The 25,847-nt window shown below is 42.5% G+C and overlaps 1 protein-coding gene across 4 annotated transcripts in view; it reads right to left on the bottom strand.

Annotated features, from left to right (window-relative positions):
• The window catches only part of LOC106603656 (DNA (cytosine-5)-methyltransferase 3A), a 77,756-nt gene that overhangs the window by 5,055 nt on the left and 46,854 nt on the right, over positions 1 to 25,847 (bottom strand). For 2 of the 4 annotated variants that reach the window (XM_014197582.3, XM_014197601.3), the window contains 16 exons: positions 14,515 to 14,778; positions 12,790 to 12,948; positions 12,424 to 12,531; positions 8,931 to 9,087; positions 7,026 to 7,175; positions 6,525 to 6,569; positions 6,042 to 6,121; positions 3,667 to 3,779; positions 3,236 to 3,425; positions 2,877 to 2,961; positions 2,139 to 2,284; positions 1,756 to 1,846; positions 1,504 to 1,652; positions 1,082 to 1,182; positions 691 to 760; positions 284 to 402 (listed from right to left, as the gene is read on the bottom strand). In XM_014197582.3, coding sequence (XP_014053057.2) covers positions 284 to 402; positions 691 to 760; positions 1,082 to 1,182; positions 1,504 to 1,652; positions 1,756 to 1,846; positions 2,139 to 2,284; positions 2,877 to 2,961; positions 3,236 to 3,425; positions 3,667 to 3,779; positions 6,042 to 6,121; positions 6,525 to 6,569; positions 7,026 to 7,175; positions 8,931 to 9,087; positions 12,424 to 12,531; positions 12,790 to 12,948; positions 14,515 to 14,778 — 2,027 coding nt within the window. The remainder of the gene's footprint in view (positions 1 to 283; positions 403 to 690; positions 761 to 1,081; positions 1,183 to 1,503; positions 1,653 to 1,755; positions 1,847 to 2,138; positions 2,285 to 2,876; positions 2,962 to 3,235; positions 3,426 to 3,666; positions 3,780 to 6,041; positions 6,122 to 6,524; positions 6,570 to 7,025; positions 7,176 to 8,930; positions 9,088 to 12,423; positions 12,532 to 12,789; positions 12,949 to 14,514; positions 14,779 to 25,847) is intronic. The other 2 variants (XM_014197592.3, XM_045718086.2) reach the window with 1 other exon arrangement.

Here is a 25,847-nt window from a genome sequence, read left to right as displayed (position 1 = left end):
TCATTATTTATGTGAGGCTAAACTGATAGTATTTATGTATTATATTAAGTTAAAATAAGTGTTCATTCAGTATTGTTGTAATTGTCATTATTACAAATAAATACATTTAATAAAGTTTAAAAAAATTAAATAAAAAAATAACAAAATCGGCCGATTAACCGGTATCGGCTTTTTTTGGTCCTCCAATAATCGGTATCAGCGTTGAAAAATCATAATCGGTCGACCTCTAGTAATAACGTAATTTAATTTGCTGTTATGATGAATTCATTTGAAGTGTTCCTACCTCTCCATCTCAGTGCACCAGAGAATGTCCTCCTTCTCGTTCATGAAGACAGGGAAGTGCTGGTCTTTACCCTGCTTAATGGAATTAGAGCGAGTGGTGATGGTCCTCACTTTGCCAAACTGAGGGAAAACCAGAAAGTGCACACAGTAAGTGGCTGGTGCATAAGAACAGGATAATAATAAGTATTGTTTACAGACCAAAAATTGTCCCGATGACCAAACATTTAATTTGAAAGTTCAAAAAAGGTACTCACACTCAAAGTTTGTTTCTACACGGTTTGAGTGCATGTACCTTGAACTAAGTTATTCAAATGAATGAACTACACAATTTACATGTTTGGCCAATTTGGTCAATGCCAGAACAGCAAAAGCAAAGCTCCAATAAGAAGCCAGACATATATAACTGACCTTCGCTGTTCTGCCATGCTCCAAACACTCCTGAAGGTCCAGTCTGTCAGTGCACATGGCAGTCAAGGGTCTGCAGAGGAAAAGAGAGGGAAAGGTAAGGGATGTGTGAAAATAGAGAGCGAGAGAGAGAGATGGAATGAAAGAGAGAGAGAGAGAGATTGGAGTGTGAGAGAGAGAAAGAGAGTATGAGAAAGTGAGTGTGAGAGAGAGAGAGAGAGAGAGAGAGAGAGAGAGAGAGAGAGCACAAGAGAGACAGTGAGCGCGAGAGAGAGAGAGAGACAAGAGTGCGTAAAAGGAGATTAGGATTCTTTCGTTGCGGAGTCTGACTGGCTCAGGAAGTAGCCCAGGTGTGCGTTGCTTTAGGTGACAGGCTGGCTGTTGCTTCCCTCACCGTTCTCTCACCAACCTGTTCATGCCAGGCAGGTTCCCCCAGAAGTAGCGGGCTCGGTGAGCAGCAGACACCTCCTTGGCATCGATCATCACCGGGTTACACTGGCAGGGGGGAGACAGGAGGTTTATTTAACCAGGAAAGTTATTGAGAACATATTCCCTTTCACAAATAATAACCTGAAGGATTTTATTGAAGTAGTGGAGATGAGAGAGAGAATCTCATACAATCTTAAAATTAACTGTTTAAATTGTTCCCTCATAACCTAACCAGTATATTGACAGCATGCACTGTGAATTACCACCACAAGGTGGCATTCAGAAGAAATGTATCCATATTCCAATGGTTAAACATTTACATGACTAATGTACAGTTTGTTCTCCTATGACTCCTAGATGCTAATCAGTCTCTGTAAAGGAACAAACCTCTAGAAAGCGAGAGATGTCCCTCTTGTCGCTGACGCCCATGGCCACCACATTCTCAAAGAGCCAGAAGAACGGCCGGTTGTCGCCCTCTTTGGGCCGAGCCTCGTGCAGCAGACGGTAGAATTCAAAGAACAGCCGACCAGTGCCCTCTACAGGAGAAACAGAGAAGGACAGGCATTTAAAATTCAGCTACAGGAAATAACTCTTCACCGATCACAGAACGAGTGATAAATGTACAGGTTTGTTACCTACCATAAAGACCCTTCCTAGCCGGGTTGACAATAGAGAGGTCGTTACATGGACTTCCACCAATCACTAAGTCAAAGGGGCCCCACTCGTGTAACTGTACCAAGGGAGAGAGAACAGGAAAAACAATTGAAGAAAGGAGGACAGGAGATAAGACAAAATAGACAGATTATCCAACTAAGAGACACTGTTATGATTTAGAGGTTGAAGTAATGTTATATGAAGTGTTTTTGTAATGGCCCTAGGTGATAGGCGCCTTACAATCTTTGTCAATTGGAATATCCTTATTGAGATTGTGGCTGGGCGTTCGTCTTTGAGCCAGGCTATTGGGATTCACAGCCCATGAGTGACCTTGCGTTTACTCCCACGATTCATAACATGACACTCACATGTTTGCGTGTGACGTTCCTCACGTCGCCCACGTACATGATGCGTCCCTGATGCCTGACGATGCCCACCGTGACGGAGTCCTCGCACACCTCCGACGCCACGTAGCGCTCCACCTGGATACCCAGCTCCTTCAGCACCAGTAGACCTAAAGGTCAGAGGTCAAATTGGAAATAGGTCAAACGGTAGCATGTTTTTGTTCTTTTGATGGACTCCATGACTCCCGGGTCAACAGTGGGCAGTTGTTGCTGAGTGGATTTTCCTGGTTAAATAAAGTGGATGATCCTATTTAAATAATGATTAACTTGAACTTGGCGAACTGAACTGAATAACACAATACAGGTGAGACACAATACTGAAGGCCTGGTCGAGCCTGAGGCACACTATTAATCAGCATCGACAGTGGGGGTCTTCTTTTTACAGGAGTGGGAATTCCCACTTCTTCTGTATTTTTGTGTGGTTTAATTGAACAGATAGGGAAGTGAAAGACAGCAAGGAAAGGTATGAGAAGTGCACTGCTAGACAATATGATTAAACAGCATGCTGTGTGGATTAGTTTGCTATCTGTCTATGAATTTTTATAACAATAGACAGTCAGCCTAGTTTTTAGTCATGAGTTAGGAGGACAGTCCCAGTGAAACCTGAGACAGACGGGAAACTTTGTACAGACAAGAGACAGAGAAGTTCAGAGGGTTTGGAAGGGGGGGAGGAGAGAAGAGGAAAGGAGATTCCCTTCTAACCTGTTGCTATGCCATCGAACAGTGACAGGACACGAATGGGTTGTCTCTTCTCTGCCATGACTGGAGGGTAAAGCTTTGGTGGTTCCTGTGATACAACACAGAGAGAGAGAAATTAAGGGGCTAGTATTTACCCAGAGAGAGCCTGGAATGACGTCAACTGTCTACCGTTTGAAGCCCAATTCATAGAGCCCCAGAGCCGTGATAGTCTGCCTGCTCATTATTTACATATTTAGGAAGCTTGTTGGAGCTCATTTGGCTCTTTTAGAGGCGCGGACGTACTGTGTCACGACAGAACACAGATTAATTGTGGCTCTGAACTTTGTAGCGAGCTTGAAACATAGTGCTGAGGTACTACTCACAAAATCTTGGTCATGGTTATTAGCGAAGAAGTGCTGTAGGCGGCAGGGCCAATCAGTGCGACGCTCCAGCAGGCCGAACACTCCCTTCTGTCCCTTCTCACACATGTAGCAGCTCCAGGGATCCTCTTTTATAGCTATCTGTGCCGCACCTGGGCCCACCAGCAGGTCCACACACTCCACACAGAAACACCTGGAGAGGAGAGCTGTGTTACTATCCTGCTAGACGCTAACGCCCGCAGACACATGGGCGCACGTAATCGCATACACGTAAGTACGAACATACGCACGCACAAAGTACACACAGACACACTTATGCGAACAACAATGACCGTAAACCGACATACTCGCACACTTACACACACACAAATACACTTGAGTGAATCCCAACAATAATGAACTTAGTTAGCGTCAGGTGAAAGCACCACCCTCACCTGCAGCAGTTGTTGTTCCCACACATGAGCACCTCTCGTCCCCCGCAGCAAATAGTGCAGTATGACTGGTAACCATCGTCATCATACTGATACGCACATTCTAGAAAGCAGTTCTGGGACACAGCAGTGGAGAAATGATTTGAGCTTTGTTGTGTCGCTCTAGAAAGTTGAATCTACAAGTTAAATCAATCATTTGTCAAATATTATGAACAGAACAACAAGTAACAATTAGAAATGCGCTACTCAATACGTGTTTGTGTTTTGGTAACAGAGAGCTTTAACGCTAGAAAAGAAGGGCGGATCATGTGGACGCCAAACTAATTAACATTTTTTAAAGTCATTTCCCTCCCCCAGTCTTCGACTTGTCCTAAATAAGTGTATATAACACTGTCGTTGTTAGAATCTTAATGAACAGAATTACTGTTATAAGCAGGTTTAGCAGGACATGTCATTTTCCCCCTCATTCACCACAAGTCAGCTTACGCAGCTGATGGCCCATTGAAACTACACCTAAACTATATTGAAACTAATTTTCACACATATAATCATAGAGTTAGCCTAAAGACAAGATTAAATGGACAAAAGTCTGATGGGTGACAATTATTACCAATTGTCAAATTGTACATGAAGAGATGGACCAGCACAGCTTGGAATTGACCCAGAGTCAGGGAAACGGGAGCGCCAAAATGAAATCCTCCAACAGAGTCGCATACAGCTAAAACAATTTGATTTCTATATAGTATCAGAAAGAGCAGATTCTGCAGTTCCTAAAACACTTACCTTTGTCAAGAAACTAAAAACATTTAAGGAGGTGAGTTCCATTTCAATATATCCCTTTTTCCAAGAATAACCGCTGTTCCATGCATTCAACACATGAGCACTCGCGGCAGCATTGCTCAGGCTACTAAGCTAAGACTAGGAACAAAATACCACTTAAAACATGCTATTCTGTGCTTTTGAAATACATTTTCTTATTTCCATAATGTTTCTTAAGACCTGCCAAAAGGAAATAACGAATGTAACTGTTGAATTGTTGTGGTTTTAGTCGTTTTTCATTTTTACATTATAGCCTACAATAACATTAAATCATGAAAATGCTATTGAGCTAACATAGGCTAATGTGATTAGCATGAGGTTGTAAGTAACAAGAACATTTCCCAGGACATAGACATTTCTGATATTGGCAGAAAGCTTAAATTCTTGTTAATCTAACAGCACTGTCCAATTTACAGTAGCTATTACAGTGAAAGAATACCATACTATTGTTTGAGGAGAGTGCACAGTTATGAACTTGAAATTGTATAAATAAACCAATTAGGCACATTTGGGCTGTCTTGAAACAAAATTTTGAACAGAAATGTAATGGTTCATTGGATCAGTCTAAAACTTTGCACATACACTGCTGCCATCTAGCGGCCAACATCTAAATTGCATCTGGGCTGGATTAATACATTATGGCCTTTCTCTTGCATTTCAAAGATGGTACAAAAACAAAACAAAAAAATGCATGTTTTTTTCTTTATATTATCTTTTTCCAGATCTAATGTGTTATATTCGCTTACATTAATTTAACATTTCCACAAACGTCAAAGTGTTTCCTTTTAAATGGTAACAAGAATATGCATATCCTTGCTTCAGGTTAGATTTGGGTATGATTTTGGGTATGTCATTTTAGACGAAAATTGAAAAAAAGGGGGCGGATCCTTAAGAGATTAAAGTTGGGCCTAAAGCAGAGCTGGAGCCTAGAGGGGAGCTAGACCTGGCCCATATATATCAAGGAAAAGGGAATACCTAGTCAGTTGCACAACTGAATGCATTCAACCGAAATGTGTCTTCTGCATTTAACTCAAACCCTCTGAATCAGAGAGGTGCGGCGGGCTGCCTTAATCAGCGTCATTGGCGCCCGGGGAACAGTTGTTGTTGGGGGTTAACTGCCTTGCTCAAGGGCAGAACGACACATTTTTCCACCTTGCCGGCTCGAGAATTCGAAACAGCGAGCTTTCGGTTACTGCCCCAACGCTCTTAACCGCTAGGCTACCTGCTGCCCTCTAGGATCAGGTCCTACCTGTCCATGTAATCATCTCAGAGTAGGAGTGCCGATATAGGATCAGGTCCTACCTGTCCATGTCATCATCTCAGAGTAGGAGTGCCGATATAGGATCAGGTCCTACCTGTCCATGTCATCATCTCAGAGTAGGAGTGCCGATATAGGGTCAGGTCCTACCTGTCCATGTAATCTTATTCATTGTGATCCAAAAGGCTAAACCGATCATCCTGCTTGAGAGGCTTGATACATACACCCCAGAGCTACAGACCTCATGGCCTACAGCTTGCCCTGACTCAATAGCCTTAATGGCCTCCTCTTCCATCCTTACCTTACAGCTTTGGCACATTCCTCCAGCAAATAGAGGGTGTTCACGGGAAACATTCAAACTTCCACAGGAGATGCAGATGTCTGCGGAGAAAGACAGAATGTAATTAGTGCAAGCCAGAGATGCAGTGGTAAGCAAACAAATGGGTAAACCCTGACCGCCGATCAAGATACGCTACTAATAGGTGCACTACGCTACTTTAGCATAATAGGTGCACTACACACAAAAGAAAAAGATGTGTAAACAACATTTAAAAAATTTACCCTCCACTAAACCACTAGGCAAGCTAACAGGAGGTTTAAAAACCGCACTACTTTGAATCAAGCCTCGGATTCAATAGACATATTTGAACAGCTGTGAGAGGAATGTACATTTCATAAGGAAACCTAATATGCTTTGAGGACTCATATAAAATAGCCACGTTCTTTCGTTTGCTGCCTACTGAACATGACCCTGGCTGCCTGAACACAGAGACAGACCACTTACCTTCTATGCTTCTGCATTTCTGTCTCACTTCATACACAAGTCTCTCTGGAAATACAGACAGGAAAAAAAAAACACGGTTTCAGATCAGGATATGATTTGAATGTTTGTTGCTATACATCTTTGCAGATGACATCTTGGAGAGATAAAAAAGCTGCAGGCATACTCCCTCTTACCCCTACTTCACCATTTGCTTTTAAGATATTACATGTGTTTTTTTTTGCCAATATAAAGTGTATTATAACGAGAGTTAGGCTGAGTACATTCATAGAACATACATAAGAGATCCAGTGTTACATAACATTTACCAGATACATAACATATAACACCTACATTTGTTAACAGAATTGACCATGTTAACCCTAGTACTAAGCACCTGCTAACCTGTCTTTCACAAACAGTCTCTCTTTCACTCTCACACACACCCCTGAACTAAACCTCCATGAGGGGGAGCGATATAGAGGTCACAACCCCTATTTAACCTAATAAAAAAAGCAGTCTTACCTCTCGTCCCCTCGTCAATCATCTCCTTGACCTTGGGTTTCTCGGCTGCAGTGCTTTTGCGAGGCTTTTTGGCTGGAGGGGGCGTGTAGGCTGCCGCCTCTGGCTCCACCCACACGTCAGGGTACACCTCCTTATATGGGTTGCGCTCCTCTGGTGGGCGGGACATATCAGTAACACAATAAACAACTCAGATAACCAGACAAAACCAGACTCTTACCAAAAGACTACCAAAGACAGGTAGGGGAATGCTGGATAAAAAGGGTGGAATTGATCTGGCAACTGAAGGGACATTCCCCTACCATTGGGCCCTCGAGCCCCACAACAATACTTTCGTTGTTCGCTATAACATGGATAACAAAATGTCTTTATAATGTGTTTTTTTGTCACATACACCAGATAGGTCTAGGGAAATGTGTTGTTTTACAGGGTAAGCCATAGTAGTATGGCGCCCCTGGAGCAAATTAGGTTTAAGTGCCTTGATCAAGAGCACATTATCAGATGTTTCACCTTGTCGGCTTGGGTATTCAACCAGCAACCTTTTGGTTACTGGCCCAGCGCTCTTAACCGCTAGGCTACCAACCTGTTATAAGCTCCTTATGCCTTTCGGTGACTCTAAGCTTAGGTGATTCCCAATGTATTCCAGTCCCTCCAGGATTCCGCGATTCTGCGATCGCATAATTCAATGCAAAATCAACCAATCAGCGCATATTATGTGAGAGCTGGCAATGTTGACCAATCCCCACACTTTTAGGGCATAAAAGGGTCCAATCGAAAGCGGGTTTGTAATTTTGACCAATTACTGCAGTGTCACTGTGGAAAATGGCCCAAATCCAAACACATGTCAACAAAGTTTTTTCCCCCTGGCCTGTCAGTGTAGTCACATGTGAATATGATGGGTGATTGTTGATGGCTGACAGGCAGTACAATGAACAGAAATCAATCTCATTTGCCAACAAAAATAGCAGCTAAAGACCGTGCAAAACAATTTCCAAATGTTTTTGGAAACGAGTTGAAAGTTGAAATCAGCAAAGCATATGAGAATGTCAGAACAGTTCCCATATCAGCAGCAGATCACCATGACTGAAGTGATAGCAGGGAAGACTGTGGCAAGCACTGAAAGAATCAAGATGAGTGGCGTTTTACTCAAACTTTTACTCCGCTAACCTTGGCTTTAGTAGGGTGGTCGGTACTCTGCTCTCCCCGGTCTGTCTATGGAGAGCGCTGCTCAAAACACTGAGTGCACTTTGTCAGCTTTGCCGTTTTAAACTCTCTGTAAAACTTAATACGGATCACGAAAGCACAATCTTTCTGGATTAAAAAAAATATGGCAATACTGTTTTAAAAGTACATATCAACCGCAATACACTCTTTTTATGTTTTCTGTTCTTTATCTCCCTTACGACCCTTTCAGAAAAAAATCACAATCAAGTATTTTGAAGACAATTTATGTGAAAGAAATATCGATCCTCAAATGGAAAGTGATTGCTCAGCTTTGAATCACTTTTTTTTGAGAGAGAGAGTGTGAGTGCGAATGGGAGGTGCATCTCATGTTGATAGCAAGCCCCAAGCCTGATGGAGAGGAGAGGATGTGGAGTGAATGTGTGAGTGGATTATGACAGAGCTGTTTGTTCAGGAAAATAAACTAAATTGAGCACTTCAGATGTTTCTAATTGTTTTTGTATTATGTATTCTGCTTAAATTCGTCCTAAAACTAGCACATTACTTTTTATTGGTTTATATGAAATTAAGGTGAGAAAAAAAAAACATCGCAAAATGTATCGCAGAATTTCATAAAATTTGCCGCTAAATCAAGCATTTTTGGCCGCAGAAATCACCCCCAAAAATCCTGGAGGGACTGGTATTCATTACAATTAAATGGCAAATAAACATGAAACTTAAACTTACCTTCTGGTGGCTCTAGGCCCTTGGGCCCGGTGGGTTGGAAGCCTGTCTTAGCCCACTCTATCATCTGTTTGCTCTGTAGATCCACTGACTTGGAGGTGTCTGTCTCATCGCTCTCCGGACACGCTATAAAGGCTTTGCCTGCTCGGGTGCTGGCCACCTGCAGAGGAACATGACCAGTCATTGTTGTCATCATTTCATCACCTGTATGTACAATCAACTCCAACATTATTGGCACCTCGATAAAGATGAGCAAAAAAGATTATATAAAATAAATAATAGAAACACTTATCTATATTGTATGCTAATTTTGAAATTATATTATTTTATACTGCTTAACAAGTAATACGTTTTTTCTCTCAAAAAGAACAGGGGTCAAAATTATTGGCACCCCTGTTCTCAATACTCCGGCATTCTCCCCTTGCAAGGATAACGGCACTGAGCCTTGTTCTAAAATGTTTTATGAGTTGGAGAACACATTGGGAGGGATCTTAGACCATTCCTCCATACAGAATCCTTCCACATCCCTTGATATGCCCTTATGGACTGCCCTCTTCAATTCAAACCACAGGTTTTCAATGGAGTTCATCAAAATCCAGAAAGAAATGGTTAATTGACCACAAAATCAATATTTGGCATAGCCATTTCAGTTTCCTGGACTTCAACTCCATTGAAAACCTGTGGTTTGAATTGTAAAGGGTAGTCCATAAGTGCAGACAAATGATATAAAGGATCTGGGAAGATTCTGTTTGGAGGACTGGTCTAAGATCCATCCCAATGCGTTCTCCAATCTCATAACACATTATAGAAAGAAAGCTCAGTGCCGTAATCCTCTCAAGGGGAGGATGAACAAAGTATTGATAACAGGGGTGCCAATAATTTTGACACCTATCCTGCTGAGAAAATACATTATTAAACAAAATCTCTTTCCCTGAGTAATTTTATTAGTATAATAGAACATACTTGTATATATTTTTTGATCATATAATATTCAGTATTTAAATTATACAGTCTTTTTTTGCTCTTTATCAAGGATGCCAATAATTTTGGAGTTGAATGTACGAAAATACACAGTGTACAAACCATTAGGAACACCTTTCTAATATTGAGTTGCACCCTCTTTTTCCATCAGACCCGCCCCAATTCGTTGGGGCATGGGCTTTACGAAAGCGTTCCACAGGGATGCTGTCACATGTTAACTCCATTGCTTCCCACAGTTGTGTCAAGTTGGCTGGATGTCCTTTGGGTGGTGGACCATTCTTGATACAGATGGAAAACGATTGAGCATGAAAAACCCAGCAGCGTTGCTGTTCTTGACACACTCTAACCGGTGCACCTGGCACCTACTACCATATCCCGTTCAAAGGCACTTAAATCTTTTGTCTTTCCCATTCACCCTCTGAATGGCACACATACAGTGGGGCAAAAAAGTATTTAGTCAGCCACCAATTGTGCAAGTTCTCCCACTTAAAAAGATGAGAGAGGCCTGTAATTTTCGTCATAGGTACACGTCAACTATGACAGACAAAATGAGAAAGAAAAATCCAGAAAATCACATTGGAGGATTTTTTATGAATTTATTTGCAAATTATGGTGGAAAATAAGTATTTGGTCACCTACAAACATGCAAGATTTCTGGCTCTCACAGACCTGTAACTTCTTCTTTAAGAGGCTCCTCTGTCCTCCACTCGTTACCTCTATTAATGGCACCTGTTTGAACTTGTTATCAGTATAAAAGACACCTGTCCACAACCTCAAACAGTTACACTCCAAACTCCACTATGGCCAAGACCAAAGAGCTGTCAAAGGACACCAGAAACAAAATTGTAGACCTGCACCAGGCTGGGAAGACTGAATCTGCAATAGCTTGGTTTGAAGAAATCAACTGTGGGAGCAATTATTAGGAAATGGAAGATATACAAGACCACTGATAATCTCCCTCGATCTGGGGTTCCACGCAAGATCTCACCCCGTGGGGTCAAAATGATCACAAGAACGGTGAGCAAAAATCCCAGAACCACACGGGGGGACCTAGTGAATGACCTGCAGAGAGCTGGGACCAAAGTAACAAAGCCTACCATCAGTAACACACTACGCCGCCAGGGACTCAAATCCGGCAGTGCCAGACGTGTCCCCCTGCTTAAGCCAGTACATGTCCAGGCCCGTCTGAAGTTTGCTAGAGAGCATTTGGATGATCCAGAAGAGGATTGGGAGAATGTCATATGGTCAGATGAAACCAAAATAGAACTTTTTGGTAAAAACTCAACTCGTCGTGTTTGGAGGACAAAGAATGCTGAGTTGCATCCAAAGAACACCATACCTACTGTGAAGCATGGGGGTGGAAACATCATGCTTTGGGGCTGTTTTTCTGCAAAGGGGCCAGGACGACTGATCCGTGTAAAGGAAAGAATGAATGGGGCCATGTATCGTGAGATTTTGAGTGAAAACCTCCTTCTATCAGCAAGGGCATTGAAGATGAAACGTGGCTGGGTCTTTCAGCATGACAATGATCCCAAACACACCGCCCGGGCAACGAAGGAGTGACTTCGTAAGAAGCATTTCAAGGTCCTGGAGTGGCCTAGCCAGTCTCCAGATCTCAACCCCATAGAAAATCTTTGGAGGGAGTTGAAAGTCCGTGTTGCCCAGCGACAGCCCCAAAACATCACTGCTCTAGAGGAGATCTGCATGGAGGAATGGGCCAAAATACCAGCAACGGTGTGTGAACCTTGTGAAGACTTACAGAAAACATTTGACCTGTGTCATTGCCAACAAAGGGTATATAACAAAGTATTGAGATAAACTTTTGTTATTGAGCAAATACTTATTTTCCACCATAATTTGCAAATAAATTCATTAAAAATCCTACAATGTGATTTTCTGGATTTTTCTTCCTCATTTTGTCTGTCATAGTTGAAGTGTACATATGATGAAAATTACAGGCCTCTCTCATCTTTTTAGGTGGGAGAACTTGCACAATTGGTGGCTGACTAAATACTTTTTTGCCCCACTGTACATAATCCATGTCTCAAAAGTCTCATGGCTTAAAAATCCTTCTTTAATCTGTCTTCTCCACTTCATATACACAGATTGAAGTGACATCAGTAAGGGATCATAGCTTTCACCTGGATTCCCCTGGTCAGTCTAAGTCATGGAAAGAGCAGGTGTTTGTAATGTTTTGTACACTCAGCAGGTATTATCAGCATCAATCATTACTACAGAGCAGACCTTCTCGGAGCAATTTTAGAGGACTTGAGGCCTTTTTCAACAGTCTATCATTTTGAAAGGTGCTGACTAGCAGTATCTTTCAGCACACAAAGCTGGTTTACATGACATTATCACACTTGAATTACAAGCATTAAAACCAGATTCCAATACAGTTCTAGTTGTGAACTGGTTGTAATGACGTAGTTTCAAACCAGTTTAGCCCGCTGGGATTGAATGGGACTTGACCGAATGCATGTGAATGAGACATAATGAAACTTAGCCCAGTACTGACCTGAAGCACCTCGTAGATGGCTTTCTTATACATGGGCTGCTTGCTGTAGGTGGGCTGGTGGAAGGCGTTGGAGAAGGAACTCAATGGCAACAGTTTCTCTACACACACCTGTAGGAAAAGTGTAGCCACAGATGAACAACTGAACTTAGTAATTTCTCATTTCATTTGTTGAACAGAAAATTCTGTTTTAATGGGTCGTGTTCAGTAGGGCACATGGTAGCAAAATATTTTAAAACGGAAACCAAAAATGACTATTCCTTATTGGACAATTAATCCAGGTAGTCCTTCCCAGTTCCATTCTGTTTTCATATGTTTGGTGCCTACTGAACACAACACTGGTGTGCTGTTTTACAGTTTTTTACTCACCACAGAGAATTTTCCGTCACCGAACCACATGACCCATCGTGTCCCCTCGGCAGCTCGGCTGCGTCCGGTCATCCACCAGGAGACAACACGACCAGGCCACCAGGAGAACCCCCTTAGCTTCCCCCACACCAGCTCCCCAATGCTGAAACCACGCCCATCCTACAAGACAACAACAACAGTAAACAACAACACAAGGAGAACCCCCCCAGCCTCCCTCACACCAGCTCCCCAATGCTGAAACCACACCCCTCCTACAGGGATGATGTCATCACATATACATACTAATACATACCGACTTGCCTAGTTAAATAAAGGTTAAATTAAAACACATTTTTTGATTAAATAAAACATTTTCCTTATCAATCTACACACAATAGCCCATAATGACAAAGATAAAGCAGGTTTTTAGCAAATGTATTACTAATAAAATAATATCTTATTTACATAAGTATTTCAGACCCTTTACTATGAAACTCGAAATTGAGCTCAGGTGCATCCTGTTTCCATTGATCATCCTTGACATGTTTACAACTTGATTAGAGGCCACATGTGGTCAATTCAATTGATTGGATAAAATATGGAAAGGCACACACCTGTCTATATAAGGTCCCACAGTTGACAGTGCATGTCAGAGCAAAAACCAAGCCATGAGGTCCAAGGAATTGTCCATAGAGCACCGAGACAGGATTGTGTCGAGGGACAAATCTGAAGAAGGGTACTAAAACATTTCTACAGCAATGAAGGTCCCCAAGAACACAGTTCTTAAATGGATGAAGTTTGGAAACACCAAGACTCTTCCTAGGAGCTGGCCGCCCAGCCAAGAACCAAATGGTCACTCTGACAGAGCTCCAGAGTTCCTCTGTGGAGATGGGAGAAACTCCCAGAAGGACAGCATTCCACCAATCAGGCCTTTATGGTAGAGTGGACAGACGGAAGCCACTCCTCAGTAAAAGGCACATGACAGCCAGCTTGGAGTTTGCCAAAAGGCACCTAAAGGACTCTCAGACCATGAGAAACAAAATTCTCTGGTCTGAAGAAACCAAGATTGAACTCTTTGGCCTGAATCCCAAGCGTCACGTCTGGAGGAAACCTGGCACCATCCCTACGGTGAAGCATGGTGGTGTCAGAATCATGCTGTAGGGATATTTTTCAGAAGCAGGGACTGGGACACTAATCAGGATCAAAGGAAAGATGAATGGCGCAAAGTACAGAGAAATCCCTGATGAAAACCTACTCCAGAGTGCTCAGGACCTCAGACTGGGGCGAAGGAACACCTTCCAACAGGACAACGCAGGAGTGGCTTCGGGACAAGTCTCTGAATGTCCTTGAGTGGCCCAGCCATAGACCGGACTTGAACCCGATTGAACATCTCTGGAGAGACTTGAAAATAGCTGTGCAGCAATTCTCCCCATCCAACCTGACAGAGCTTGAGAGGATCTGGGAGAAACTCCCCAAATAAAGGTGTGCCAAGCTTGTAGCATCATACCCAAGAATCAAGGCTGTAATCACTGCCAAGGCAGTTCAACAAAGTAGTGAGTAAAGGGTCTGAATACTTATGTAAATGTGATATTTCAGTTTAAATTGTTTTTATAAATTTGCAACAAAAAAAAACAGTTTTTTGCTTTGTCATTATGGGGTATTGTGTGTAGATTGAGGATATATTTTTTAGAATAAGGCTGTGACGTGACAAAATGTGGAAAAAGTAATTGTGTGTCTTGTGTTTACCTCGTACTCGGGCTCAGTATCAGCTGTCTTGGGTGATGTCTTGTCACCTCCTGCCATAGCGACAGGTTCAGGTGTGGTGGCCACCGTCGGGGACGCTGGGTCCGTGGGCTGCTGTTGTTGCTGCTGCTGCTGCTGCTGCTGCTGCTGTTGTTGTTGGTTGTGTGTGACTACTGACACTTCTTCTTTCTGTTGTGGCTCAGGCTCCATCTCCTCATGGTCCTCCATTGAGTTCATCACTGACACCAGCAGGGCCTTTTTCTCTGCCTGAAACACCATAGAGTACAGGAAGAGGTCAGTTCTCTCTGCCTGAAACACCATAGAGTACAGGAAGAGGTCAGTTCTCTCTGCCTGAAACATACTCAGATTGACCCCAGGCAGGGGAGATGTCAATCTAATATAATATGTATTCCATTTAGCAGATACGTTTATCCAAAGTAACTTACAGTACACTCTTAGAAAAAAGGGTTCCAAAATGGTCCTTCGGCTGCCCCATAGTAGAAGCCTTCTTGGTTCCAGGTAGAATCATTTTTGCTTCCAGGTAGAACCCATTTGGGTTCCATGTAGAACACTCTGTGGAAAGGGTTGTACATGGAACGCAAAAGGGTTCTCCTATGGGGACAGTCGAAGAATGTAGTGTAGTTTTTTCAAAAAGTGTAGTGTGGGCACAGAATTACATATAGAAACTACTTTCTAAAATGTGTGTGCATACATTTTTTTGTATGGGTGGCCAAGTGAGAAACGAATCCACAACTCTGACATTGTAAGTGTCATGCTCTACACACTAAGCCATAAAGCGATGATGAGGAAGCTCCATATACATTTAAAATACTCTCGTGGAGTAATGTCAATCAGAAATCTTCTGACAATAAGACATGTAATGAAACACATTTCTTAATGTATTTTATACTGAACAAAAATATAAACCAAACACAACATGTAAAGTGTTGGTCCCATGTTTCATGAGCTGAAATAAAAGATCCCAGAAATGTTCCATACACACAAAAAGCTTATTTTTCTAAAATGTTGTGCACAAATTTGTTTACATCCCTTTTAGAGACTACTTTTCCTTTGCCAAGATAATCCATCCACCTGTCAGATGTGGCATATCAAGAAGCTGATTAAACAGCATGATCATTACACAGGTGCACCTTGTGCTGGGGACTATAAAAGGCCACTCTAAAATGTGAAGTTTTGTCACACAACACAATGCCACAGATGTCTAAATTTGAGGGAGCGTGCAATTGGCATGCTGACTGCAGGAATGTCCACCGGAGCTGTTGCCAGAGAATTTAATGTCCATTTCTCTACCATAAGCCGCCACCAACGTCACTTTAGAGAATTTGGCAGTACATCCAACCAGCCTCAAATCCGCAGACCATGTGTAACCACACCAGCCCAGGACCTCCACATCCCGCTTGTTCACCTGTGGGATCGTCTAAGACCAACCACCCGGACAGCTGATGAAACTGGGTTTGCACAATAAAATAATTTCTGCACAAACTGTCAGAAACCGTCTCAGTGAAGCTCATCTGCGTGCTCGTCATCCTCACCAGGGTCTTGACCTGACTGCAGTTCGGCTCTTCATGGATGAATCCCGGTTTCAAATGTACCCGGCAGATGGCAGAGAGTGTATGGCGTCGTGTGGATGAGCGGTTTGCTAATGTCAACGTTGTGAACAGAGTACCCCATGGTAACGGTGGGGTTATCTTATGGGAAAACAAACTACGGACAACAAACACAATTGCATTTCATTGATGGCAATTTGAAAGCACAGGGATACCGTGACGAGATCCTAAGGCCCATTGTCATGCCATTCATCCGCCACCATCACCTCATGTTTCAGCATGACCCTATGTCGCAAGGATCTGTACACAATTCCTGGAAGCTGAAAATGTCCCAGTTCTTCCATGGCCTGCATACTCACCAGACATGTCACCCATTGAGCATGTTTGGAATGCTCTGGATCTACGTGTACGACAGCGTGTTCCAGTTCCCGCCAATATCCAGCAACTTCGCACAGCCATTGAAGAGGAGTGGGACAACATTCCATAATCAACAGCCTGATCAACTCAATGCGAAGGAGATGTGTCGCGCTGCATGAAGCGAATGGTATTCGCAGCAGATACGGACTGGTTTTCTGATCTGTGACCAACAGATGCATATCTGTATTCCCAGTCATGTGCAATCCATAGATTTGGCCCTAATTTATTTATTTCAATTGACTGATTTCCTTATATGAACTGTAACTCAGTAAAATCTTTTAAATTGTTGCATGCAACGTTTTATATTTTTGTTCAGGGTACATCCTGTGTAAACATAATGCTAACCTGTATGAAGGTAAAAGGAATCTAAAATAGTTCAGTGTCCAGCACTAGTGACTGTTCACACAATACAAAAAACACATAGTGTACTTCCTGTAGTGTAGAGAGCACTGCTATCTGCGCACCAATACCAAAATCAAACGTATCTGTGTAGCTGGTGGCTCCCGGCAGTAGAGGAAGAGTTCATTGGGTTTGTGGTACCTGACACTGAAACATTAGGTCAATCACACAGAGGACGAGCAAGCGGGGCCCAGACATGACTTAAGCCTCTCACACTAAATCCCCAACAGCTGCACTCATCCTACTGCAGTCTGCCTCTCTCTCTCTGTCTCTCCCGGTTTCTCTCTCTCACTCTCATACACACACGTGAATGCCCTTCACAGCTGCACTCATTCCATCGCTCTGGTCCAAAATCTTTCTCAGGTTTCTCTCACACGCATGTGTGTGTGTGTGTGTAGAGGGGTAGGGGCAGAGGAGGGAGAGGAGAGAGAGGGCTGGGAACAAACCCTAAACCCCCATCTCAGCGGCCTCAGTGTGCCTCTCTCCCTCCATACAGTAGGCCCCGAGGGGGAGGGGGCGAGGGTGGGAGGGCACGGGGAGGGCCGGTGGGGCAGAGCAGAAACATGTGGTGTTCAATCAAGAGGCTCTGCTCTAGTTTATAAATATCTTCTGTACAGTAGAAGTAGTGGACGACTGCCCGGTTCAAAGCCCTCCTCAACCATATGTGTTAGAGTTGGCTCAACTCCAGGAATGCAGGAGGCCGGGGATGAGGTGTGTATAGGAGAGAAAAGGTGTTTGTTTGTAAAAACACTGTTTCTTTCTAACTCTATGATATAATTCCCTTTTTTACTATGTTTTGTTGAACACGCGAGTCAGGGGATGAGCCGAGTATAGATGTGGTGTCCTCTTGGATGTGTGTTTGATTCAAACTTCTGAATCGAACACACTGATTCAAACAAACTTCTGAATCGAACACTCTGATTCAAACAAACTGATTCAAACAAAATCTCAACCTGTGATCTTCTTACATTGATACAATTTTACTACATTTTCTTGTGCAGTCAAAGAGTTGCGTTGGTGCCAAGAGCATTCATGCCAAGTCAAATCTGTTAATACAACTGTACTGTGTTTACAGTATGACACAACAAAGGAAACTCTGCTAATCATTGACTGGAAAAAGGAAAAAAATTAAAAAGTAACTGAGTTCAATAGGTTCAGACTCAATGCTAATGTAGCAGGCCATCTGTTGGGACATTAAGTAAGCATACCACCCTGTATCACACTGCTGGCTTGTCTCTGAAGCTACGCAGGGTCGGTCCTGGTCGGGAGACCAGATGCTGCTGGAAATGGTGTTGGAGGTCCAGTAGGGTCACTCTGGTCTAAGGAGATCCCCAGGGCAGTGAAGGGGACATTGCCCTGCGTATGGCGCTGTCTATCGGATGGGATGTTAAAATGGGTGTCCTGACTCTCTGTTGTCGCTCAAGATCCCATGGCACTTGCCGTAAGAGTAGGGGTGTTAACTCCGGTGTCCTGGCTAAATTCCCAATCTGGCCCTCACACCATCATGGCCACCTAATCATCCCCAGCTTCCAATTGGCTCATTCTATCCCCCTGTAATTCTCCCCCATCTTACGAGTAAAATAAGGGTCAATAAGTTCAGGGTGGATTTCAAAGAAAGTGAGGAAAATCCTGTAGCCTAATGTGGTGGCCATTTTGGCAAGTTTGGGGGAGTAACTGCTCTCTCCGGGTTGCTGCTAGTGGGTTATTTATCCTCAGAATCAATGGAAAACTGACTCTACCAAAGGCTGGTGGGGGAGGAGTAGAGTACAGTGGCTATAAGAACCAGATATTTGTCTCTGGCCTTTTTCCCAGTTGTAAATGCCCCCTTTTGAGGGCCTCTCTCTCGTATGAGTGCAGCTACAGCAGGCAGGCAGCCTGCAAGACAGGCTCGCTAGAGCGAAGGAGGTAGTAGAGAGAAGAGACAATGCAGTATTTATCATTGAGACACGCTGCCACTGACAACCTCAGAAATACCAGCTAGCAGCACCTACAGCGACTTCAAGAAGTATTCACACCCCTTGTCTTTTTCCACATTTTGTTGTGTTACCGCCTGAATTTAAAGTGGATTAAATTAAGGTTTTCTTGTCACTGGCCTACACACAATACCCCATAATATCAAAGTGGAATTACGTATTTAGTAATTTTTTACAAATTAATAAAAACCTGGAAAACTGAAACGTATTGAGTCAATAAGTATTCAAATCCTTTGGTATGGCAAGCCTAAAAAACATTTTCTTAACAAGTCACATAATAAGTTGTATGGACTGTGTGCAATAATGGAGTTTAACATGATTTTTTTAATGATTACCTCGTCTCTGTACCCCACACATAAAATTATCTGTAAGGTCCCTCAGTCGAGCACTTATATAGTTTAATGGCTGTGAAAGGAGAACTGAGGATTACATTGTAACATTGTAGTTACTCCACAATACTAACCTAAATGACAGAGTGAAAAGATGATAGCCTGTACAAAATAAAAATATTCCAAAACATGATTCCTGTTTGCAACAAGGCACTAAAATAATATTGCAAAAAATGTGGCAAAGCAACTCACTTTTTGTCCTGAATACAAAGTATTGGGCAAATCCAATATAACTCATTCCTGAGTAGCACGCTGCATATTTTCAAGCAAAGTGGTGGCTGCATCATGATATGGGTATGCTTGTAATTGTTAAGGACTAGGGAGTTTTTTAGGATAAAAAAATTGACGGAATGGAGCAAAGCACAGGCAAAATCCTAGAGGAAAACCTGGTTCAGTCTGCTTTCCACCAGACACTGGGAGATTAATTTGCCATTCAGTAGGGCAACAACCTAAAACACAAGGCCAACTTTACACTGCAGCTGCTACCAAGAAGACAGTGAATGTTCCTGAGTGGCCGAGATACAGTTTTGCCTTACATTTGCTTGAAAATCTATGGCAAGACTTGAAAATGGTTGTCTAGTAATGATCAACAACCAAGTTGACAGAGATTGAGGAAATTTGAAAAGAATACAGCTGTACAAAGCTCCTAGAGACTTACCCAGAAAGACTTACCCAGAAAGACTCCCAGAAAGCTGTAATCACTGCCAAAGGTGATTCTAACATGTACTAACATGTACACCCCTACTTATGTAAATTACATATTTCTGTATTTCATTTTCGATACATTTGCAAACATTTCTAAAAACATGTGTGTGTAGATGGGTGAGAGCAAAACAAATATTTTATACATTTTGAATTCAGGCTGCAACACAACAAAATGTGGAATAAATCAAGGGGTGTGAATACTTTATGAAGGCACTGTATGTGCCATGTCAGAGATAACCACAGAAAATGACACCATGCATGGATACTAAAAATAAAACCACTCTATTTAGTAAATGTAGCTTGCTAGGAAATGGTACATTTGATGTTCAAAAGAAGCTGAGTATGCATATCAAATCAAAACAAATCAAATTGTATTGGTCACATACACATGGTTAGCAGATCTTAATGCGAGTGTAGCGAAATGCTTGTGCTTCTAGTTCCGACAGTGCTGTAATATCTAACAAGTAATCTAACAATTCACCAACTACTACCTAATACACACAAATCTAAAGGAATGGAATAAGAATATGTACATATAAATATATGGATGAGCGATGACCGAGCGGCATAGGCAAGATGCAATAGATGATATAAGATACAGTATATACATATGAGATGAGTAATGTAAGATACGTAAACATTATTAAAGTGGCATTGTTTAAAGTGACTAGTGAGTCTCAATGTAGGCAGCAGCCTCTCTGAGTTAGTGATTGCTGTTTAGCAGTCTGATGGCCTTGAGATAAAAGCTGTTTTTCAGTCTCTCGGTCCCAGCTTTGATGCACCTGTACTGACCTCGCCTTCTGGATGATAGCGGGGTGAACAGGCAGTGGCTCGGGTGGTTGTTGTCCTTGATGATCTTTTTGGCCTTCCTGTGACATCAGGTGCTGTAGGTATCCTGGAGGGCAGGTAGTTTTCCCCCGATGAAGCGTTGTGCAGACCGCACCACCCTCTGGAAAGCCTTGCGGTTGAGGGCGGTGCAGTTGCCGTACCAGGCGGTGATACAGCCCGACAGGATGCTCTCGATTTTGCATCTGTAAAAGTTTGTCAGGGTTTTTGGTGACAAGCCAAATTTCTTCAGCCTCCTGAAGTTGAAGAGGCGCTGTTGCGCCTTCTTCACCACACTGTCTGTGTAGGTGGACCATTTCAGTTTGTCTGTGATGGGTACGCCGAGGAACTTAACTTTCCACCTTCTCCACTGCTGTCCCTTCGATGTGGATAGGGGGGTGCTCCCTCTGCCGTTTCCTGAAGTCCACGATCATCTCCTTTGTTTTGTTGACGTTGAGCGAGAGGTTGTTTTCCTGACACCACACTCCCAGAGCCCTCACCTCCTCCCTGTAGGCTGTCTCATCATTGTTGGTAATCAAGCCCACTACTGTTGTGTCATCTGCAAACTTGATGATTGAGTTGGAGGTGAGCTTGGTCACGCAGTTGTGGGTGAACAGGGAGTACAGGAGGGGGCTGAGCACGCACCCTTGTGGGGCCCCATAATGTACTATACACACTGTACTATACACCGAACGTATCTGAAATATACAGTAGTCTATTTGACAGAAAATAAGGCAAACATAGGCAACAATGGAGAACCTATTAACTATACTGAACAAAAATATAAAACGCAACATGCAACAATTTTAAAGATTTGACCGAGCTACTGTTCATATAAGGAAATCAGTTAATTTAAATGAAGAAATTAGGCCTTAATCTACGGATTTCACGACTGGGAATACAGATTCAAATCAAATTTCAAATCAAATCAAATGTATTTATATAGCCCTTCGTACATCAGCTGATATCTCAAAGTGCTGTACAGAAACCCAGCCTAAAACCCCAAACAGCAAGCAATGCATGTGAAAGAAGCACGGTGGCTAGGAAAAACTCCCTAGGAAACACTCCCTAGAAAGGCCAAAACCTAGGAAGAAACCTAGAGAGATTGTCACCGATCCCTCCAGAACTTTCATTACGCACACCTGTCCCCTATTCCCACTGATTAGTACTTGTATAAGTGTGCCCGTTGGTTCCATTGGGCTGTCGATTATTGTTACTATGTCCGATGGTGCGTGTGAGTACCTGTGCTGTGTGTTTTGGGCTTTCGTGCCCTTGTGGATTGCGCAGATGATTACGGGTCTCGTCCCGTGTCATAATCATTGTGCGCTGGTGTTATTTATTCGAGGTACTCCTCGCTCTTTTGTTTGGGTTTCAACCCTGTGTTTTTGTTACGTGTTTGTTTGGTCTTCGTCCCCGTGCCTTAACACAGGATGCCGTAATTTGGGGTATAATAAATAAATAAAAATACACATTCCTGTGTCTGTCTCCCGAATCTCTCCATGCCAATGTGACACAGATATGCATCTGTTGGTCGCAGATAACTTTTTAATGATAAGGGCATGGATCAGAAAACTAGTCAGTATCTTGTGTGACCACTATTTGCCTCATGTAGCGTGACACATTTTCTTCACATAGAGTTGACCAGGCTCTTGATTGTGGCCTGTGGAACTCCTCTTCAATGGCTGTGCAAAGTTGATGGATATTGGCGGGAACTGGAACACGCTGTCGTACACGTAGATCCAGAGCATGCCAAACATGCTCAATGGGTGACATGTCTGGTGAGTATGCAGGCCATGGAAGAACTGGGACATTTTCAACTTCCAGGAATTGTGTACAGATCCTTGCGACATGGGACCGAGCATTATCATGCCTAAACGTGAGGTGATGGCAGCGGATGAATGGCACGACAATGGGCCTCAGGATCTCGTCACGGTATCTCTGTGCATTCAAATTGCCATCGATAAAATGCAATTGTGTTCGTTCTCCGTAGCTTACGCCTGCCACTACCATAACCCCACACCACCATGCGGCACTCTGTTCATAACGTTGACATCAGCAAACCGCTCAACCACACAACACCATACATGTGGTCTACGGTTGTGAGGCCGGTTGGACGTACTGCCAAATTCTCTAAAAACAACATTGGAGGCAGCTTATGGTAGAGAAATTAATATACAATTTTCTGGCAACAGCTCTGTTGGACATTATTGCAGTCAGCATGGCAATTGCACGATCCCTCAACTTGAGACATCTGTGGCATTCTGATGTGTGACAAAACAGCACATTTTAGAGTGTCCTTTTATTGTCCCCAGCACGAGGTGCACCTGTGTAGTGATCATGCCGTTTAATCAGCTTCTTGATATGCCAAACATGTCAGGTGGATGGATTATCTTGGCAAAGGAGAAATGCTCACTAACAGGGATGAAATACACATTTGTGCACAACACTTCTGGGATCTTTTATTTCAGTTCACGAAACATGGGACCAACACTTTATATTTTTGTTCAGTGTACTATCTGTACCTGGGTGTGATTGCGTTATGAGTTAGTTTAATGGTGAAAAAGCCTTCCATTCCTCTGACTTACTTCCTGACTGTAGACATGTCGAGGACACAATAGAAGGGAAACTTCTCACGTCTTTGTAGTTCTGTACACCATGATACCCCCAGCGCAACTACATGGTGATAGACTGCAAAGTCAGGCAATAAGAACTGCTACTCATTCATAGACTGGCTCTGTTACAGTTTCCATGTATGTGTACTGTACACCAATGGCTATGCTTTTCTTACTTATACCAAGGGCTATGTTATTACTGCAGTAACTACAGTGTTACTACAAAGGTAGCGGAGCAGCTTCATGTCTAGTGTTACCAGCTTAAATAACTAAAGGGCTGACCTAGTCATTTGTCTCACACAACATCCTCCTACACAACTGCACATTTTCTTGGAATGATATCTATCTGTATACTATATGACAGACTAGCTTTGTATTTGCAAAGCTATAGACACAACAATCTTTTTTCCACACATGAAGAAATCAATGGAGTTTCCCAGAGAGATGTGAGGTAGCATTATAGTTCACAGACATTAGGATCATAAGATCCTGAACTGTGATCCAGAAAGCTGCTTTCAGGCTGGAAATGAACCCTTAAAATGCTTCAACACACAGATTAAGAGAGCGGAATCTCGTGTAGCAATGTGGCAATAGAATTCATTAGCTCAGATCTTTGCCATTATGCCCGACAATGGCTGTGTGTTTTTATTACTGACCCGGGGGGGGTCACTCACACACACAATCACATGCGCACACGTAAAGCCCCCCCCCTCCCAACACACAGCGGGTCACACATCCAGAAAGACGCCACCTGGTCCCCATTGTATTAGGTCTTTTTAAGAGACAATTAGGAATATTACAGGGTCAGTCATGAATATATAAACATAGTTCGCTATGAATCCACAAGTGGCATTCTTAAAGCTGCCTCCTGAGGAGCTTGGTTAAATGACTTTAAAAATAACTTGAAAAGCTTTTAATCATCTTAAAAGGCGTTTCCATTAAGACATTTTACCATGTAAATGTAAAGTATTCATGTACGCGATTAATCAGGAAAAAAAAACTTCCATACACAATTCTATAGATCTATAGAATTACAACAGTCTACAACAAATAAGGGGATTAGAAAAGTGTTATTCTGGTGTGTTTTAAGGGTAACTTAACCACTGATAACACATGGGATGGGGGGTGGGGCCTAGTAGTGAACTTTCTCCCAGTTCAACTGGTTCAGTTATTCAATCACCACAATCAAAACTTCCCTGCTGCAAACTATATGTCAGAACATGTATAATGTATGTATAACTATTCAAATCTATAATGGATGTGTGATCGTGTACATACACATGCAATGTATTGTATAAGCATGTAGCTTATCTAAACAGAAAAAAAACCTGACTAACACAAGTGATATAACATGTACAGTAAGAAATAACTCTTACTGCCACTGCTGTTAAACAGAAAAAACTCTTACTGCCATCGGTGTTAAACAGAAATGACAAACTCTTACTGCCACTGCAGTTAAACAGAAATAACTAACTCTTAGTGCCACTGCTGTTAAACAGAAATAACTCTTAGTGCCACTGCAGTTAAACAGAAATAACTAACTCTTACTGCCACTGCTGTTAAACAGAACTAACTCTTACTGCCACTGCTGTTAAACAGAAATAACTAACTCTTACTGCCACTGCTGTTAAACAGAAATAACTAACTCTTAGTGCCACTGCAGTTAAACAGAAATAACTAACTCTTACTGCCACTGCTGTTAAACAGAAATAACTAACTCTTACTGCCACTGCTGTTAAACAGAAATAACTAACTCTTACTGCCACTGCTGTTAAACAGAAATAACTAACTCTTACTGCCACTGCTGTTAAACAGAAATAACTCTTACTGCCACTGCTGTTAAACAGAAATAACTAACTCTTACTGCCACTGCTGTGAAACAGAAATAACTAACTCTTACTGCCACTGCTGTTAAACAGAAATAACCTCTTAGTGCCACTGCAGTTAAACAGAAATAACTAACTCTTACTGCCACTGCTGTTAAACAGAAATAACTAACTCTTACTGCCACTGCTGTTAAACAGAAATAACTCTTAGTGCCACTGCAGTTAAACAGAAATAACTCTTACTGCCACTGCTGTGAAACAGAAATAACTAACTCTTACTGCCACTGCTGTGAAACAGAAATAACTCTTAGTGCCACTGCAGTTAAACAGAAATAACTAACTCTTACTGCCACTGCTGTGAAACAGAAATAACTAACTCTTACTGCCACTGCTGTGAAACAGAAATAACTAACTCTTACTGCCACTGCTGTGAAACAGAAATAACTAACTCTTACTGCCACTGCTGTGAAACAGAAATAACTAACTCTTACTGCCACTGCTGTGAAACAGAAATAACTCTTAGTGCCACTGCAGTTAAACAGAAATAACTAACTCTTACTGCCACTGCTGTGAAACAGAAATAACTAACTCTTACTGCCACTGCTGTTAAACAGAAATAACT

The sequence above is a fragment of the Salmo salar genome, chromosome 01, assembly GCF_965601325.2.
Source record: "Salmo salar chromosome 01, fSalSal1, whole genome shotgun sequence".
Lineage (NCBI taxonomy): Eukaryota > Metazoa > Chordata > Actinopteri > Salmoniformes > Salmonidae > Salmo > Salmo salar.
The sequence above is the reverse complement of the archived record's forward strand: the minus strand, read 5'-3'. Positions and strand labels throughout refer to the sequence as shown.